The following is a 19630-nucleotide window of genomic DNA, read 5'->3' as shown; positions in this document are numbered from 1 at the left end:
ACCTGGCAGATCCTCTCAACTAAAATGAGGTTGTTCTCATATTGACCAGCGTTGCAACCTCTCTCCAATTGCTCATGTGCATTAGCGGATCCCGAGCTAAAATCAAAAGCATTAACTCTACACATCGAAGGCGAACCTTCTCCTTCAAGGGTCTTGCTGGAACACGTAGAATCTGTGGATGTGGTTCTCTGAACTGAGATATTGCATAAAGAATATGAACAAGACAAAGAACGTAATGCTCTGGATCTCTCCGATCGGTTCTCCAGAGCTCTTTCTTGAAAGGAAGTACTACGACTCACTGGGAACGGACGAGAGGAGGTGGTTGCAACATCGTTCCTTTGATTGTTATATTTGGAACGCAACTCTTTGACATCCGGCCAGTGGAAGGTCTCAGTTTGTACGGGACTTTGTGGTCTCTGGGCATATAATCTGCAATTAGGGAATTGAGGACTTCCAGGAGAACAGAGGCTGGAAGGTGGACTAGTAGGCGTAGAGTCCAGGATAAGGTCCTGCTCATTCAAGTTCAGCAACTGTGGGCTGTCAGGTATGCCTATGCACAAAAGAACAGTAGTTAAAAGCCAAATAAGGGTGTTTTCACAAAAGAGTTTACCAGAGAACCAAGCAAATCCCTTGATTCCTAAAGGGGATAGTGGGATGCAAGGATGTAAAGCAATCCTGCTCCTGGAGGGTCAGCAGAGGTTCGCTCCAACCAGCTTCAGCACATTTCCCAGGAATTTTCTAGTGAGTCTGAAGATCTTGATTAAGGTTTAGGTGTGGGGGCAGTTGTGGCCTGATGATGAAAGTCTCTGACTTATAACCCGAAGGTTGCAGGTTCGATTCTCAATACTGACAGGTGGGGAAGTGAACGAACGGCTCTGTCTAACCCCCAACTATAAGGAACCTAACCCCCAATTGTATCCAGTGTACCATACTTGGCCTTCATGTAACTTCATTCGTTCTTTTATTTAATTAGGGTTGGAGCTAAACTCTGTAGCACAGCAGCCCTCCAGGAACAGGTTTGGACACCATGCATTTGTATGATGCTCAATCATGCAAACAAAACTCTGATACAGCAATCCATTAACCAATGAGAACATGAGTACCTGTGCTTTGGAAATTCACTGTATTTCCACTTGATTTCAATCTGACCCACCTCTATCCACAACCTCTGGCTCTAATGAAGCATTTGATGGATAAGAATCTACAATATCCATCTCAAGTGTCAAGCCTTTATGCAAATAAGTCAGTGGTTTCTAATCCTGGTCCTGGAGAACTCCCAACACTGCACATTTTCATTGTCTCCCTTATCAAACACCTGATTCAACTCATCAGCTCATTAGAAAAGGCTCTAAGGCCATGTCCACATATACATATACTCAAATCTGGCCCACGAGATCCACTCTCCTGCAGAGTTAGACTCTAACATTAATCAAAAACACCTGAGCATGCTAATCAGCGACTTCAGGATCATTAGGTAGGGGAGTTTGATCATGGTTGGAGTTAAACTCTGCAGTGCATTGGCCCTCCAGGGCAAGATTTGAAGAACCCTGCTCTAAGAATCTCAAATGCATGCATGTGTCATATAAGAGAGACATTAAAAACATGCTGTGTTGGGGGTTCTCCAGGACCAGGCTTGGGAACTTCTGAGCTACGCCATTGGGCAAGACACTGCAAGTTGAGGGATTGTCCCTCAAGTAAAAGCGAACGGTCAATTTGGAAGAAATCGTTTCCAAAACAAAACAAAAAAATGATAGAAAGAACAGCACTTCAACTTGGCAAGTGTCTACTCAGACACTACACCCACCTTTCTCTTTTCCTGGAGGTCTGTCCTCCATCACTGAAGACAGGTTCTTGGGCACAAAATAGTTCTCTGAGATCTTGGGCCTCTGCCTTACCGGTCTGCTGTTTTTGATACGCTGACTGTACTGCCTGGCCAAATGAAACACCTTATTTTTCATCTTCTCCATATCTTGAAGAATGACTTCATCTTCATTGGAGGACCTTAAGGAGATGATCTTTGGTAGAGGAGGGTGGTTGACCTTGTGCCGCTCTTGTAACTTGTGTTTCTCGTTTGAAAGCCTCTGGAAATCTTTCAACTTGTCCTTTTCAATGATTTTGTTGATTGGGGATGAGGTAGAGTTCTCATCAGATTCTTCCCATATTACCGGAGGTTCCCCAAATCCACTATCCGCGCTCACCTTACTGGTTTCTGCTTTTTTTTCTTCACCAGGTGAAGTCATCTGGAAATTCATCTGGGAGTCCTGATGTTGCTCAGAAGTCCCAGTTATCTCCACTTCTATGTCTTGCCACACTTTAACCATTTCAGATGCAGGCTGGAATTCCTCATTCGCACTTAGGTCTCTAAGCTTGGACTCCTTGCCATATGCAGGAACCACAAAATCAGAGCTATCCTTTGCTTTCTTATCATCCCCCAAGCCTGGAAGATTAAAGACAGACCATAAAGTAGGCCTTGTGACAGAAAACGCTCTCTTGTGCAATGCCAAATCTTCGTCTGTAAGGTCATTGAGCTGTTGGCTGAGATTACGAACTAGGCCTGCAGGGATGTATGAAAGGCTCTCTCTGCGTTTGATGGCAAAGCTAGCATCCTGGTGCTCAGCATGTGTGTAGTATCGCTGAATCTTATGTATGAGCAATCGGTCCTTTTTGGAAAGAGTGTCTTGTTTCTTTTCAGACCTTTGGTCTGGTAAGAACGTGCTGTCAGGAATGGTCTCCATTATGAATTCTGGAGTGGACTGTCTAAACTCTTGCCCTTTGTCTTTCTCATTGGTTTCAGCGCCACTGCTGAGCAAACTGCTTCTTCTACTTTCCGACCAAGACGACGGGCAGCCCAAGTCAAATGACCCTTCGACTCCTAGACTGCTTCTTTGAGAGATGCTGCTGACACATTGTTCTGAGATATTGCTTGCCTTGTCCAGTACAGGTGAAGAAAAGACGCCACAAGGTGCTTCAACGTCCACATCTACCTCAATGTTCGGCACATACTCTGCGAGGTTCCTGCTGGCTTGAGTCCCTTCTTTTTCCTTCACTTCGAGTCCAGTAGGGGATGGGAATACAACACAGTCCGCTATATTATCTCTGATTTCTTGTCCTCTGTTATTGAGGTGTACTATCTCTGGATCAGTGTGGCATCCTGCCATTACTGGCTCACACATTTCGGGATAATTATCGGATTGGTCCACACCTGTCTCCTCTGACTCTCTAAAGGGAGGGAAGAACTTCTGTGAACTGCGTTCCCCAGTTGAGCTCTAGAAATTGGAAAGAGTAAAGTGAGTTATTGCTACAGGAAGCATTGAAGAGGATAAGGAAAGAGGATGTAATGATAACTTTAATCTCCAACGTTCTCCTTACAACACGTGCAATTTATCTAGCTTTAAGAGTTTTTCTAACTTTTAATTGAGATACTTGATGATATGAGGTAATTGATGTTACCTGTCCGAAGAAAGACAAACTTTCAGTACTATCATCGTGTTTTTCTTTAGTGGCTGTTTGGCTGCTTTTGTTCAATGGCCAATTTTCCAAACAACCATCTCTCTCCTAAGGACAAAAGAGGATAACCGATGTAAATGTTCTACTAAATGACATCGTTCACAGTTGCCATCTGTCAAACATCACTTCATTGATATTTCAACCATTCATAAACATCTCCAATTCGTTTAAAAGCGTCAATGCATTTCAATACTTTTCCACAGACAACTGACCTTCTGAGATTGTTTTCGTGTGCCATCAAACAAAACACAATGAAACCGGAATCTTTGTTTCATTTAATTACGGAAGGCAAGCCATCCGACCTCCACCCCCAAAATTTGATAGTTAAATTCCCCTTTAAAGTCGAACTTCAATCAAAAAATCTCATTGTGTCTCCAAGTGCAAAAACACTTTGAGACACCCGACGTCCCGTATTATTATGCATCGGATCCTAATACCCACAACATGCTGATTCCCATCATATGTACATTACAATCTTTGCACATTGATGCATGCCCTGAAATATAACCAAGACGTGGGACAAACAACATCAGCCATTAGGTTAGAAAATAACATTCCCACTTTAAAATGATCACTAGAACACAAATATCAAAATAATGACATTACTTGATCACACACAATCCCTTAAACCACCAGTGATTCACCCGATGTGAGTTTAGGGTGAATTTTTCGTAATCTTAGGTACCTGTGATTATATATTCTTTGAAGTTCAATGGATGATTTGCCAACATAATAATAATAATCTGACACATTAATCTGTGTATCGGACCGATCTGATGAAATTGAGTGATGCACAAACATGCATTTAGGTGGAAAAATGTCATTAGTCCTACAACCAGTTTCGTCTGAACTCTCATAGACTCTCATGTTTTAAAAAATCAGGTTTTGAAGACGGCATTCAATTTGTAGGTCAAGTGCCCATTCAGAAATGTGTTTGTGTATGATTAGTGTCCATGCATGCAGTTATGTCCATGCAGTGATTCATGCAGACATCGGCCTCAGCGTGCAGCAGATGGAAATGTTGTTGACCAATCGTTTGGTCAATTCGACCAAACACTGAGGTGGCCACCAGGCTATGGACGTGCAATAGAAAGCGATATGTGACCCTCACCGTGGTGAACTGATTGAAAAGCAAAGCCTTGGCCCTATAATGCTAGCAGGAGATGGCGGCCAACACTGAACTGGCAAAGTCAGCTACCTGCTCAACTCCCATCAGATCTTCCTCCTCTCCATCATCTCCTCCTATGGTGTCCTCCGCGCTCTTTGCTTTCTCTTCAAATCTACGTTCCTTGATGTCATCCAGCGAGCCTGTGCTGGATTCACGATCTTGTCCATTCTGAATCATTCCAGGTGACGCTGTCTTGAGTTCTGGGTTTGAGCTCACAGTCGTGACGTTGGTAGCGGACAGTATGGAAAGATGGTCTTGATCGACTAATAAAGTCCCTTCGCTGTCTGCATGCTGGACGCCACAGAAAAGTTATGGGATGTCAATGGGCGTTTAGGAAAAAGCGAATTTCTATAACACAACTGGAACCTTTTCAAGCATTTTTCAAGAGTTGTGTTGGCTCTACATTATATTTTTGTTTATAATTGTTGAGGAGTTGCTTTGCATCGTTGAGCCTTTCTCCGAAGACAGTAAAGATTTTGCATGCATTTAAGTCAGAAAAGCAATTACGAAATAAATGCACAATAATTTTTCTCATGAATGTGATTCGGTGCACTGTAAATGCATTTTAATAATTGCTTTTGTTCCTCATGTTTTGCATAAAACCGTCTGCTAAATGCATACATGTAAATTGAAGCCGTTTCTTGATGTGAAAAGCTTGCAATAGAGAGTTAATATGGAAATCTTACCTTAAGTGTGCCTGAGTGTCATCCACGGATGAATAAGACGATGCAAAGACAAAGATAAATTAAATGTTATTAATATAACAATTTAGCAACAGGTTATCTACATTTGCTTTCAAATGAGGCACATTGTTAGATTTTGAAGGCCTAGTGTTGGTTTTAATGACAAAGATGTATTCGAAATAGATTAAATTTGCAATAAAAAAAACAGGATTAGGTGTAATGTGAAAACGGAATAAAAAAAAATATATCAAATAGGTGTTTTCTGGCTCGGATAAACACGGGAATCATCTGTGGTGTTTTTCTGCTGGATAAGATGCAAAAATGCAACATAAAGCATCATATTTTGTGATTAAGTCTGACATGCTACGATAACAGATATTAAGAAACTTGGATTTACAATGCATTTTTATATTCTGGGTGCACGTGATACTGTATTATAAATGTGAGTGCTCTGCCTGGGTCTGTGCAAAGATAATTAAATCAACTGCCAATGAAATGCATGCTATACGGATGCGCGGAGCTGCTTGAGAGCGCTTGGACACTCTCTGCTTATCTCCAAGACAGGAACAGGAAAAGAAAAAAAACAGGAGCGGCTGATGGGCTCCATAATTAACATCATGTGTGCGGGCGGAGGATCGGGGCTGTGGCCTTTGATCTGACACAGGTGGGACGAGTCGAGTCGAGTCGATGCTAAAGCGACCGAGGGACAGCAGCACAAGTACAGACCAAAAGTTTGGAAGCATTACTATTTTTAATGTTTTTGAAAGAAGTTTCTTCTGCTCATCAAGCCTGCATTTATTTGATCAAAAATACAGAAAAAACTGTAATATTGTGATATATTATTACAATTTAAAATAATTGTTTTTAAATGTATTATACTTTAAATGATCATTTATTTCTGTGATGCAAAGCTGAATTTTTAGGATCATTATCACATGATCCTTTAGAAATCATTCTAATATGATGATTCATTATCAAAGCTGGAAACAGTTCTGCTGCTTAATATTTCTTCAGAACATTTGATACTTTTTTAGGATACTTTGATGAATAAAAAGAAGCTATGTTTTTAAAATATTTATAAAATAAATATTTAGTAATAACAATATACACCACTGGTCAGTAATTTGGGGTCAGTAATTTTTTTTCTTTCTTTTTTTAAATAAAATCAATACTTTTATTCAGCAAGGATGTGTTAAATTGATAAAAAGTGATAGTAAAGAAAATATATTATTAGAAAAGTTTATTTTATTTTTAATAAATGCAGTTCTTTTGAACCTTTTATTGATCAAATATATGAGACAGCAGAACTGTTTCCAACACTCATAATAAATCAGAATATTAGAATGATTTCTAAATGATCATGTGATCGACTGATGTTACATGTGACACTGAAGGCTGGAGTTGTTTGCCAAGCACATCTCTGATCTTTTGTTTAACAGCGCTTCTTAAATCAGTCAGTCAATCAAAACTACATAAAGAGAATAAACAAAAAACATCATTTTTAAATTTGTTTTGTTTTGCATTTATTTTACAAAATGCGCACACACACACACACACACTATATATATATATATATATATATATATATGTATATGTGTGAGTGTGTGTGTGTATGCATTTTGCAAAATAAATGCAAAACTGTATATATACTTATACTATAATTTCATGATGTTATTCATTATATTATTTTATTAACTATTTATTTTAAATTAATTGTTGTGTTTTAATGTGTTAAACTTAATGAACATATTACAAAAAAAAAGTATTATTAAAAATATTTGCGAATAATATATAATTAATTAGTTTCCTTTATTATGTGTCGGGCAATGTTTGATTATGGTGTTATAATGTGTTAAATTTAATAAAAAAATATTTTTTTAAAAAATGCATTTATTTGCAAATACAGAAAGATCATAAAATTCATATTTTGTTGAAGTGAAATGATTTTTGTTGTATGCATCCATTTTCTTTAATGAACATGAACGGATCCTGATGATCGTGCTCTCCAGCATGAAAATCTGACCGTCTGAACCAAATCACGATCAATGACCTCATTTACTTACACTTGACAAGTTAAGAAACAGCGCACTACATGACATATTTCAGCTTAATTTTGCATTTAAAATTTTTTTAAACACTAAAACCTTCTGCATATTTCCAGGTTGAAATATGATTCAGTCTCAGGCTTTCATGTCCCACTGAAGGACCAGCTAGCAGCTAAATAGAGCTGTTACCTTTTGTTCGTCTCACACTTCGTTTAGCTGGTTCTGTCCAAAAACAAGAAAAGACAAGATCAGAAACTAAACAATTATAAGTTTGAGCTTTCATCTATGAGAGAGAAGAACCAGATCCACACACCAGAGCGTCTCCGTTCCTTTAACATCGCAGAGAAATCCTCCGTCTGACAGGACGCCGCTTTCTTCAGCCTGTCTGGACTGTAGCGGTACTTTACTGGACCTGAACAGAGAAGAGACGAAACAGCAGGTTTGGAAACAGTTTAATAAGAGTTTGAGTGCATCAAATTCATGCTAAATGCATGCTACAAGAACAAGTCATTCACTGAAGCACCTTGTTTGAGAATCAACTTACATGTCGAGTCCATGTCCAGAATGGCATCTTTGGCCTGAAAATAATTACCAGAGAAAATGTTTATTACAGTATCGCTGATTCAGAGAAATATTAATTGATCTGTTTCAAAACGGACCGGTTGTGGTACAAAATTAAAACACTTACTAAAAATTAATTTAAAAAATAAAAAAATAATAATGAATAAAAATTTTAAATTAAAATAATTTAAAAATAAATACAAGTAAAAAAGAAACACTTAAAATGAATTACAAATTAAATTAAATTAAATTAAATGATAAGAATGAATAAAATACTAAAGATGTTATCATTTTCAAACAATTTATTTTTTATTTTACAATTAAAAGTGCTAACTAAGAAGAAAATAATTAATGTAAAATGACAAAATTTCAAAATGAAAAACAACAAAAATAAATCCCTAAATATTAATAAAACACAAATGTAACGTGAAAATAAATAACTTTGATAAAAATAAACTTAACTAAAATTGTATAAAACAATAAATGTAAAATGGAAACAACTTTTAAAATTAAAACAAATTAAAAAAAATTTTTACTTCAAAACTATTTATTTTTATTTTACAGTCAAAAGCAATACAAAATGAATAAAATAAAAGTATATATATTTTCAAACTATTTATTTTTTATTTTACAATCAAAATAAAATGCTAAATATGAATAACATAAAATTTAAAATGACCAAAATAATAAAAATAAAATAAAAATAAAACTACCTAAAAAAGAAGAAAATAAAATGTTTTTATTTCAAAACTATGAAATACAACAATGAAAAATTAATAAAATACAAAATGTAAAATGAAAATAAATAATTTTAAATCAAAATAAACTTAATTAAAATTAAATAAAACAATAATGTAAAATTAAAATATTTTTCAAATAAAACCAAACAAAATAAAACACTTGCTAAAAACTTAAAATAAAGTGTTTTTATTTCAAAACTATTTTAAATTTATTTTACAGTCAAAAGAAATCAGTAAAAATTAATAACATGCAAATGTAAAATGAACAATAATTTCTAAACGAGAATAAAAAATAAAAAGAGTGTTATTAAATCATTGAAATATTAACTGAATTAAATCTCAGGGGAACTTTAATCTCTGAGAGTTTAAAGAGGTTCGACCGCCAAGAACCTTTAGGAATCCCTGGTCTAAATATCAGATCAGGTTTATCACAGCATCGCTGATTCAGACAGACATCTGTGGATCGGTTACTGTACGCACTTTCTGCGGGATAACGGCGTGATGGTTCTCCAGAATGAGTCTCTTTATGTGATGAGCCCACAGTTTCTTCTCCTCCACCGTTCTGGCCTGAGAAACACAATGAACTGTGATTAAAGCAGACACTATACACAGGAGAGTAATGGGTCATCTGTGTGCCGTGATCTCAAACTGACCTGAACCGTGTGCGGCTGCTTCGGCTGCTTGTAATGCGTCACGCTGAAGCGCAGCGAATCTTTGGCACTTTCTATCAGCATCAGTGTGGAACACTGAACACAGGCAAAACAGCACAAACATGTTTAACTTATCTGACTTTGGCTTTATAAAAAATACAATATAAAACCAATAATAGTGGAAAAGAGATACGACTAAATTAAGTAATTTATTTGTTTACATGACGTGTGAGTGAATGAGCTGCAAGATTTTGAATAAACTAAGAACATACATTTATTTTTTATTTGTTTGTTAAAAATAGATCTCATGATGCTCCGATGATTCTGAAAAAACTAAACAAAACAGGCAACGTACGTACAAAATTTGATAAAATGATAATTCCTGTGGTCTAATTAAAAAATGTTCGACGAATTGTTAAACAAAAAAAAATGAATGAATGATTCAATGACTCACAAACAAAGACTTACTGTATATTTCGGACTATAAGTCGCACCTGAGTATAAGTCGCATCAGTCCAAAAATACGTCATGACGTGGAAAAAAAACATATAAGTCGCACTGGACTATAAGTCGCATTTATTTAGAACCAAGAACCAAGAGAAAACATTACCATCTCCAGCCGCGAGAGGGCGCTCTATGTCTTCAGTGTAGACTACAGGAGAACTGAGCAGCATAGAGCGCCCTCTTGTGGCTGGAGACGGTAATGTTTCCTCTTGATTTATTTCTCTCGGTTCATGTCAAATTAATTTTGATATAATAAGTCGCACCTGACTATGAGTCGCAGGACCAGCCAAACTATGAAAATAAGTGTGACTTATAGTCCGGAAAATATGGTAACTGTTTAATTTCTGTATTCTTTTAAGTGTTCTTGTAACAGTCACTTGTTGCCACCTACTGGTTTTACATTGTAATTGATAAAATCGAACACCCAAATAATCTAGTTTCAAACCTACTGCCCTCTCTAGGTTTGTTTTCTGAAACACGAAACAAGGTTTCAAAGCTATGTTTAGTCAAATGAACAGCCAGAAGTGTGAGTGCCTTTCATCACAGTGAGAGCAATTTCTAATACTTAGTGAACACATTAAAAGTAATTAAACATTTTCTTTGGGAAGTGAAACATCCACAGAACCCAACCCTAGTTAACAGATGCTGTCGAAGCATGAATAACATCATATACCGAGATGTGAGTCTTGTAGATGTAATGTTCTCCTCGTTTCTTGGTGATGAGCAGCATCTTATCAAACAGGAAGAGGGTTCTCTCGTTTTTGGCGCGGTGGACGTGAAACGTTCCTTCCAGAACCAGCTCACCGTATGTGGTCAGATCCGGACCCTTCCAGTTTAGGAGCAGAGACTGGATCTCCTGCACACACACAATAGAATAAAATAGAAGAGAATCCAATAGAACAAAACAGAACAGAACAGGATAAGATAGAATAGGATCGAATAGAGTAGGACAGAATGGAATAGGATAGAATGGAATACAGTAGAATAAAACAGAACAGGATAGAAGAGGACAGAATAGAGTAGAACAGGATATAATCGAATGGAATGGAACAGAATGGAATAAGATAGAATAGAATACAATAGTATAGAATAGAACAGGATAGGATGGGATAAAATAGAATGAAACAAAATAGTATCAAATAAAATAGAAATTGATTAGGATAGAACAGAACAGGTCAGAATAGAATCAACCGGAGCTATATGACAAAAGTTCATATTTCTATAGAGACAGGAATAAAAAGAACCTATATATATATATAAACATATTAATAGATAAATTGAATAAAGGCCAAAGATAAGAAACGTTTCATATTACCCCAAACGAATTATATTTTATCTTGAACCACTAAAGAGACATCAGATCCAGCGGCAAATGTCAGAAGGTCTAGCCGAGCTGAGGCTGCTTTCGGCGGATACATGATGACGGAGCTCCCGCTGATCGAGTGGAGCTCATCTCCGAGATCGGCGAAACACATTTTTTAAATAGACGCTGTCATTATAAACAAACAGCATATTTGAGTTTAAAACAACTACATTCTCGCCTGAAATACTTTTAAAACTACATTTCATGACACAATAACAGTAATATTTAGAAAATTATCCGAATAAAAATGGCGGTTGAAAATGCTGCGTGAAGTCAGTGGGCAGAAATCCCCCCCCCCCCCCCCCCATGACGCGAATACGAATTCGCGTCTGTTGTGAAGTTAATTTCACGCGCGAATGAAGCGAACTACTCGCGCGAATGAAGCAAATGATATCAAAATGGTCAAGCGGCAAACTAGACGCGGTAGACGCGAATTTCACGCTCTATTCGCGTTTGGTGTGAACAGCATAAATGCACAAAAAGCACCATTCGCGCGTCAATTCGCGTCATTCGCGCGAACTAGACGCGCGAATGAGGCGAATTCGCGTCTTCCGCGCCGCGCTTAACGCCCCATTCGCGCCGCGAGACCTCCAGACGCGCGTAAACGCGCCTTTGCATTGACTTAACATTGAAATCATTCGCGCCAGACGCTCTATTCGCGTTTGGTGTGAACACAGCATTAGGCCACGACTTCCCTTTCCATAAGAGAATAGAATACCATTGTATAAAATATGATAGAATGGAATAGAGCAGAATAGAATATCATAAGACAGAATAGAATATGATAGAATATCACAGGAGAATAGAATAGCACAAGACAGAATAGAACATGATAGAATAGAATAGTATAAAATATGATAGAATGGAATAGAGCAGAATAGAATAAGACAGAATAGAACGGAATATAATATAATATAATAAAACAGAATAGAATAACAGAATATGATAGAACAGAATATCATAAGAGAATAGAATAGCATAGTATAAAATATGATAGAATGGAATAGAGCAGAATTGAATATCCTAAAACAGAATAGAATAGAAAGTTGTCAGTTCTTGTGCAGTAACTGGATCATTAATCCGTGATCTTTAAGCTTGCGCTTGGCTCGATAACAACAGCATGTGCTGACTCAGATCCATTAATGAACAGATCCTTCAGCTCATGAGTCAGGACTTCAGTTTAGAGTTAATTAAAGAGTATGACATGATGTGTTTGCCTGACGCTCTTTAACATCTTAAACCCAATACAGTCCTATTCTGTCCAATAATGAGATGTGACATGATAAAACAGCACTATAGGAGAAGTAATGGAGGTCAGGAACAACTAATACTCTCACTAATCACGTCCTTAAAATAAAACCCTCAGACAAGAGCACTAATAAAAACAGTTCATCGTGTCATTAACATACTATTATTGTTTGCATTCATATTTTGAATTGGTTTCCTCCTCACTAGTTTTCCCCCCATTTCATTTTAATATTAGTCAAAGTTTTAGTAATTTAGAGTTTTTTTTATTACGTTTAAAATATATATATGTCTATATAGATTTTATTAATTTTTTAAGTTTCAGTTTTGATTATTTTAAAATATATAGTTAAACTTAGTGAAAATGAGAAATATTGCTTTGGTAACTAGATTAGATTTACCAAGACTTACTTTTTATTTGAGTTGATGCTTAATTTTGTCTCCGTATTATTTTAGCATCACTGAGATATTATTATTAGTTTTTAGGAATATTTTTGAATTGGTTTTTGTTTTTACAATTTAATTTTAGTAAAATTTGTACTAATTTAGTTTTTGTTTGTCTATATAGTTTTTGTTCATTTTTATTTTAGTTTGTGTTATTTTAAAACAATGAAGATGAGAATTGCTGCCTTTACTATTTTTATAAATTTTATTTCAGTTGATGTTTAATTCAAATCAGTGTTATTTTAGTATCAGATATAATATTATAGTTTTCATAATTTTTTTTTTTTTTTTTACAATTATTTGTATATTTTCTGTTTTAATTTTAGTTAAAGTTTTTGTATTTTTGACATATATATATATCATTTTTTTTTTTTTTTTTTTAGCTATTTTAGTACACAAAATTAAACTAAATGAAGGTGAGAAATGTTGCTTTGGCAACTATTTAATAAAAAATAAAAAAAACTATTTTGTTTATTTCTTGCTATTAAAAAAAGGTTAGCTTTCTGATTTTCTTGTTGGGGAACTATGCTTTAGTTTGGATGTTCTGCATGAGTTCTGCTGGTAACAGACCTGAAGTCTCACGGCGTGCTCGTGTTTTCTCTTCATGTCGTTGATGTACCAGGCGACTCCCGTCATGCTGTCGATGGCCTCGAGCACCACCTCGTACCCGTCCTCCTCCGGGTCAAAGTGTTTGGCGATTTCCTTCAGACGAGCAAAAACACAGTCAGACTCTGTCCGTCTACACCAGAAAACACACTGAACTACGAACAAAAACTCTCCATCTGAAGATGACATGAAGTGACATAAACATGCAATAAAAATCAAAAGTTTAGATGTTACTATATAGCAGGGTTCCCCAAACTGGGTAGAGGAAATAACTGGAAATTGTGTTGAAAATGTAAAATATATATATTTTTTAAATAGAATTTTTTTTTTTTAATATAAACAATAGATATAACACTTTTTTTTGTGTAACAGCATGTCATTGTCATTTTTTGTTCATTTTCTTTGGTTTTATTTTTAGTTAATTTAGTACATCATTTAAAATTAAATAAAAATGGAACTTTTAAAATTTCTAAAATTGATTAATTATTTTATTATGAAAAAATTATGTTTGAAAAACAATGAAAAACAATGTTTTACACGAATAAAATGATTTTAAAGAAATAATAAAGACATAATAGGAAAAAATTAAATATAAACCACCAAAGGTGATTTTTTTTCCCCAGTATTTCTCAATATTTCTCATTTTCATGTACTTGACCTTGCTGCACTAAAACACTGTGAGTCCTGAAGGGAGAGCGGTGGAGGTGTGTTCGCACCTGAAGCAGCAGGTGATATCTGAGGATCCTCTGAACCGGTTTGAGCAGGTAAGAACCCAACGGAAGAGAGAGCTTGAGAGACGCCTGACGATCCCGGAAGAACTTCACCAGAGACTTATTCCTCAGACACTCGGTCAACACCGCCACTGAACTACACACACACACACACACACACACAGAGAGAGAGAGAGAGAGAGAGAGAGAGAGAGACACACACACACACACACAGAGAGAGAGAGAGAGAGAGAGACACACACACACACACACACACACACACACAGGTTAATCTGTGAAAAATCACACTAACGTATTATATTTTATTGCTTTATGCATCATAAATAATGCTAGAAATTTGCCTCTGATGCAGTTTTATTTCCGAGATACTATTATGGTTTTCACTTATATTATAAATAATTTTTAATTTTTACACTTTGTCTGCATTTTAATTTTAGGTAGCGTTTTAGTAATTTTGTTGTGTATTTTTAGTTAAGCTGATTATTTTTTTAACATCTATATAATTTTTTTTTAATGTTTTTTCATTTATTTCAGTTTTAGTTATTTTAGTTCATCAAGTTAAAATAAATGAAAAATGCTGTCTTGGCAAATTATATTTCTGTTTTTAGTTTGAGTTAACTATAATAACCCAGTTATGATATATGAATTATTGAATCTTTAAAATCTGTATAAAAAATAATAATAAATAAACATACAAGGACATGAAAAGGACAATCATATACAGGCTTATTATAAAACTAAAATCATTAAAAGAAACATAAAACATAAAAAGTAAATTTCAGCTAATCATCAAGGCAACATTTCTTCTTTTCATTTAGTTTAATATATATGCAGTAAAAAATAAACAAATAAAAAACAAAAACAAAAGATTTAGATATTTAAAATAAAAATTATACTAATAAATTATAAAAGAACATATTTACTAAAACTTTAACAAAAAATAAAATAAAAACAATTAAAACATTTTTTTTATATAGTTAGTTAACTTTTATTTATCAAGGCAACATTTCTCATTTTCATTTACCTTAACTTGATGTACTAAAATAAACTAAACTAAAACAGAAATAAAAATTAACAAAAAATGTAAACCTATATCTATATATAAAAAGCAAAACCTAATAAAAATGAAAAAAACACACAAGACTAGTGACTAAAATTAAACTGAAACCAGAAAATATTAAAGTAAAGACTACACTAAAATAAAACCACACTGCTCATATAAAATAGTGGGTATGTGTCAAAGGTCACGACCTCTGCTGGTTTGCATCACTGAAAGGTTAAATACAACCAACACATGAGATATAATATCCAAACATTCCCTGCTAAAGCAGACTGATGGTGATGTTCACACACATTTAACCCCGCGCTTGACTCACTTTGGGTAGTTTGTACAGTACTGCGTGTAGATCTCAAAACACTCTCTCTGCAGACAGAAGGAGGGACATTAATCCGTTTCATAAAGCAACATGCTGAAGGGGATATTAAGTTCAAGTTTGTATTTAGTACCTTGTCCACAAAGCAGCGTGCAATGGCCACAGGATCACAGGCACACATGTCTAAAGACTGTAATAACTCACTACAGAGAGAACAGAGATTCAACAAACTCCAATAAAGATGCAAAGGATAAAAAAGATGAAAGGTTTCAGGATGCATTTAACCCTGTAATGCCTGACATATTAAATATAGTTACAATAAACTGAAAATGTACCATAAAAAAAGTATGTAAAAGCATATGAAGTGTTGAATCTTACCTGTTGAATTCATAAATGTGTTCAATATTCCCAAAAAGTGAACAAACTTGTTCCGGTTTGATGGGAAGGTCCCTGGTGTCAATAATGTGCACAAGATAATCCTGAAAATTGGAAAAAAAAGGGAAATAAATATGATTTTAAACTCGACCAATGATAAACTATTACGCATCTTGAGTTGTGTTGTAATGCCTTCAGCTGCTCAGCAGGTGGCGCTAGAGGACTGACGGAGAACTGCACACTAGCTCTATTAATGCTTCCTAAATGCATTTGAAAACTGGAAAAAAATTACTTATAGATTATAATAATTCAATAAATCATACAAACTATACAAATTACATAAGATTTTTTTTCATAATACAAAAAAAAATAAAAAAAAATTTGAAAGCAGTTTGTAAAACCATCACTTTACTATGATAATACCACAGTACTAAATTCTGCCTGGCTATAAACACTGACACACTATAATTACAATGCATTGATTGATTTCATTAATTAAACTCGGTGCCAACAATGTATGACATTCCTCATTACAATAATAAAAATGCATATTATTTTGCATTATAGTAATGAGAATGGCATGAAAATGGTCAATGCTAAAACACTGAAAACCCACCATGCATTAACTGTTCATTCTTAACTGAACACATTCTTGAAAGTATTATACATGCATGTAAACCTCACATGCAATGCACTGATTTATTAAAGTCAGCATAAATGCAGTACTGACAAAGTATGCATTTTTGTTTTTTGCATTATATACAGAACATAAAAATGCATGATACTGCGAAAAGAAACCATCCCAAAACTTTTCTAATCTGAACATGCTTTTGAAAGTTTTTCGTAACTCTCTCACGCGGCATTTAAACCCTGTTCTGTGCTGCTCCAAACAGGCCAAATCAAGCTGGAGTTTAGCAGGCCACATCATAAAAGCATGACACACACACACACACACACACACACCCGATGCTCATATTAGGAAATGGTCTCACGGCTGTGATTCAGAGCACCGCAGCTCAGGGAGGGGCTCAACATCCTTCACCCAAAGCACAAACATAATGAGCAGATATTCTGCATGAGTGCATCAGAGCCTTCATTATGCAACAGCATCACATGGACATTCAGCTCCAATGTAAGATGTGCATCACATGACACCTCTGAGACAGAAACTACAGGACATTTAGAAGACAATCAATGCAAAAGAGGTTGAGGCAAGGTTTGGGCACTCTCTGTGAGAGTCTGAGTCTATTTGCAATGTTAAACCACCAACAAAACGTCCAGTTTCACCCAAACAGATGTCAGATCAGGCCAGTGTGAATCACCATATTTGGGCGTTTTCCTGTAGTTTACATTGACCAATGCCAAACTCATTCATCCATCTTTTTTATTAAGAGCTTTACAGGTACAGATGTAATCCAAAGTGCTGAGCAATCCACATAAAATCCACATTAAATCAGAATAAAACCTAACAACACGAAAGATCAGAAAAGTCTCTAAAAACACAAACGAAGGTCTTAATTTCCAAAAGGAAGTGTACTAGATTATTTAGGGAGCTAAACTAAGAACTGCAACACATTCAAGAACCTAAATAGACTCCGATCTCAAATTCCCAGACGATCCCGGTAACATATGACATCAGTTTCCGACTTCCTGTGAGAAATACACGGCTCTTCGAAATGCTCCCTCAGACCCATAATGCACCTCAAATGATCTTTAAAAAAAAAACACTTGTAAAGTCAAGTCATATTTCATTCTCTGGATTTAGATCTAATTCTATCGTATGTATAGTGTTATATATATCAGTATATAACATATATCAGTGTTGCAGTGACTTGGGTGCACGTGTGAGCAATTAAAGACAATTAAGAGATTTAAATGTTGGTTAGTTTTGTTCTTTTTAGAGGTTTAAAAATTAGTTAATATTCTTCTATTACGATAAATAAATATGGGTTGGTTTTGGGCAGTTTAGAGATTATAATTTTGGTTGTTTTTGTTCAAATTAGAGATCGAAATATCTGCAGTTTTGGTTCTATTAAGATATTTAAATATCGGTCAGTTTTGTCCTAAATAAAGATTTAAATATCGGGTGATTTTGTGTTAATTAGAGATTTAAATATGGGTTGATTTTGTTCTTAATAGTTATTTAAATATTTATAGTTTTTTTTGTATTAAGAGATTTAAATACTGGTAAGTGTTGTTCAGATTAAAGATTTAAATATCGGTTGATTTAGTGTTAATTAGATATTTAAATATTGGGTTGGTCTTGGACTAAATATGGACTTAAATATTGGTTGTTTTTGTTCTAACTAGATTTAATAGTTATAGTTTTTGTTCCATTAAGATTTAAATACGGGTAAGTTTTGTTTTAATTAAAGATTTAAATATCGGTTGATTTAGTGTTAATTAGAGATTGAAACATGCGTTGGTTTCATTCTTAATATGGGTTTAAATATCGGCTGATTTAGTGAAAAGAGATTTAAGTATGGGTTGGCTTTGGCCTGTTAAGAAATTTTTATTTTGGTTGTTTTTGTTCTAATTAAAGATTTAAATATCGGTTGATTTAGTGTTTAGAGATTTAAACAAGGGTTGGTTTTGTTCTAAATATGGATTTAAATATTGGTTGTTTTTGTTCCAATTAGATATTTAAATATTAAAAGTTTTTGTTCAATTAAGATTTAAATACTGGTAAGTTTTGTTATAATTAAAATGTTAAATATCGGTTGATTTAGTGTTAATTACATATTTAAATATTGGTTGTTTTAGTTCAAACTAGATATTTAAATATTGTTTGAAAAGACTGTCAAAAGTCTGGAACATGACTGAGCTTTGTAAATTAAGTGATTAAGATAGGGATGCAACAAACTATTATTTTTATAATCAGTTAATCTAATGATTATTACAACCATTAACTGACTAATCTGCGATTCATTCACTTCTTAATCAGTAGACTCTGTTTTATTATACAGCTTTTACAATTAGTTAAATATACTGAGTTGCACATTTTCTAACTAATAAATAAAACTCAATCAATATTATTACTATTGCACAATTTCAAGTATTCTACAATTGTTTTTTTTACAGTACAAACAAACACATCTAGCACACAAGAATGAGATGACAGACAGAGATTTTCTCATTCACCATTTAATTAACTGTATGGAAAAGTAACAGAATGACTTATGCATCATTCTGCCTAAACGAAACTATCACTTTAAATGTAATGGCATTATTTATTTATTCATTAGCACTTATTAAAAAAATCTTATTAACTTTATAACAGAAAATCAAGCTGTAATTCTACATGAAAGTGACACCGAAACAGTTTTTTCATGTTTAATACTGTAAAGTTGAGTGCTTTAAATCAGTCTATTTTATAAAGAACTATTAAAAAAGCTTGATGCTTTCTTAACTGCTGTTTTCTCACCGCTGGCACTTTTGTTGTGCGTTTATTTCATTATTTAGAGGAAAGAGCGTAATACATATATGCTCTAGAGCTCTAGATTTAGATAATGATTAGTCCTGTTCTAAGCAAGAGTAAATAATTCTCAAAAAGCATCAATGAAGATACGATCACTTGTCAGACAGTTGTCAAAGGTATACGTACTTTGGTAGTAAAACAGCACAGCTGATTTCTG

The 19630-nt window shown here is 34.6% G+C and overlaps 1 protein-coding gene across 5 annotated transcripts in view; it reads right to left on the bottom strand.

Annotated features, from left to right (window-relative positions):
- Nucleotides 1-19630, bottom strand: part of LOC127933321 (pleckstrin homology domain-containing family G member 3) — a 43508-nt gene that overhangs the window by 1284 nt on the left and 22594 nt on the right. For 4 of the 5 annotated variants that reach the window (XM_052530228.1, XM_052530229.1, XM_052530231.1 and 1 more), the window contains 16 exons: nt 15999-16099; nt 15754-15823; nt 15624-15670; nt 14233-14383; nt 13481-13612; nt 10532-10714; nt 9358-9450; nt 9185-9271; nt 7948-7981; nt 7717-7815; nt 7593-7625; nt 5362-5372; nt 4706-4966; nt 3451-3555; nt 1805-3266; nt 1-550 (listed from right to left, as the gene is read on the bottom strand). The exon at nt 1-550 is cut by the window's left edge and continues 1284 nt beyond it. In XM_052530228.1, the coding sequence (XP_052386188.1) occupies nt 1-550; nt 1805-3266; nt 3451-3555; nt 4706-4966; nt 5362-5372; nt 7593-7625; nt 7717-7815; nt 7948-7981; nt 9185-9271; nt 9358-9450; nt 10532-10714; nt 13481-13612; nt 14233-14383; nt 15624-15670; nt 15754-15823; nt 15999-16099 (3419 nt within the window). The remainder of the gene's footprint in view (nt 551-1804; nt 3267-3450; nt 3556-4705; nt 4967-5361; nt 5373-7592; nt 7626-7716; nt 7816-7947; nt 7982-9184; nt 9272-9357; nt 9451-10531; nt 10715-13480; nt 13613-14232; nt 14384-15623; nt 15671-15753; nt 15824-15998; nt 16100-19630) is intronic. The other variant, XM_052530232.1, reaches the window with a different exon arrangement.

The sequence above is a fragment of the Carassius gibelio genome, chromosome A17, assembly GCF_023724105.1.
Source record: "Carassius gibelio isolate Cgi1373 ecotype wild population from Czech Republic chromosome A17, carGib1.2-hapl.c, whole genome shotgun sequence".
In the NCBI taxonomy this organism is placed as follows: domain Eukaryota; kingdom Metazoa; phylum Chordata; class Actinopteri; order Cypriniformes; family Cyprinidae; genus Carassius; species Carassius gibelio.
The sequence above is the reverse complement of the archived record's forward strand: the minus strand, read 5'-3'. Positions and strand labels throughout refer to the sequence as shown.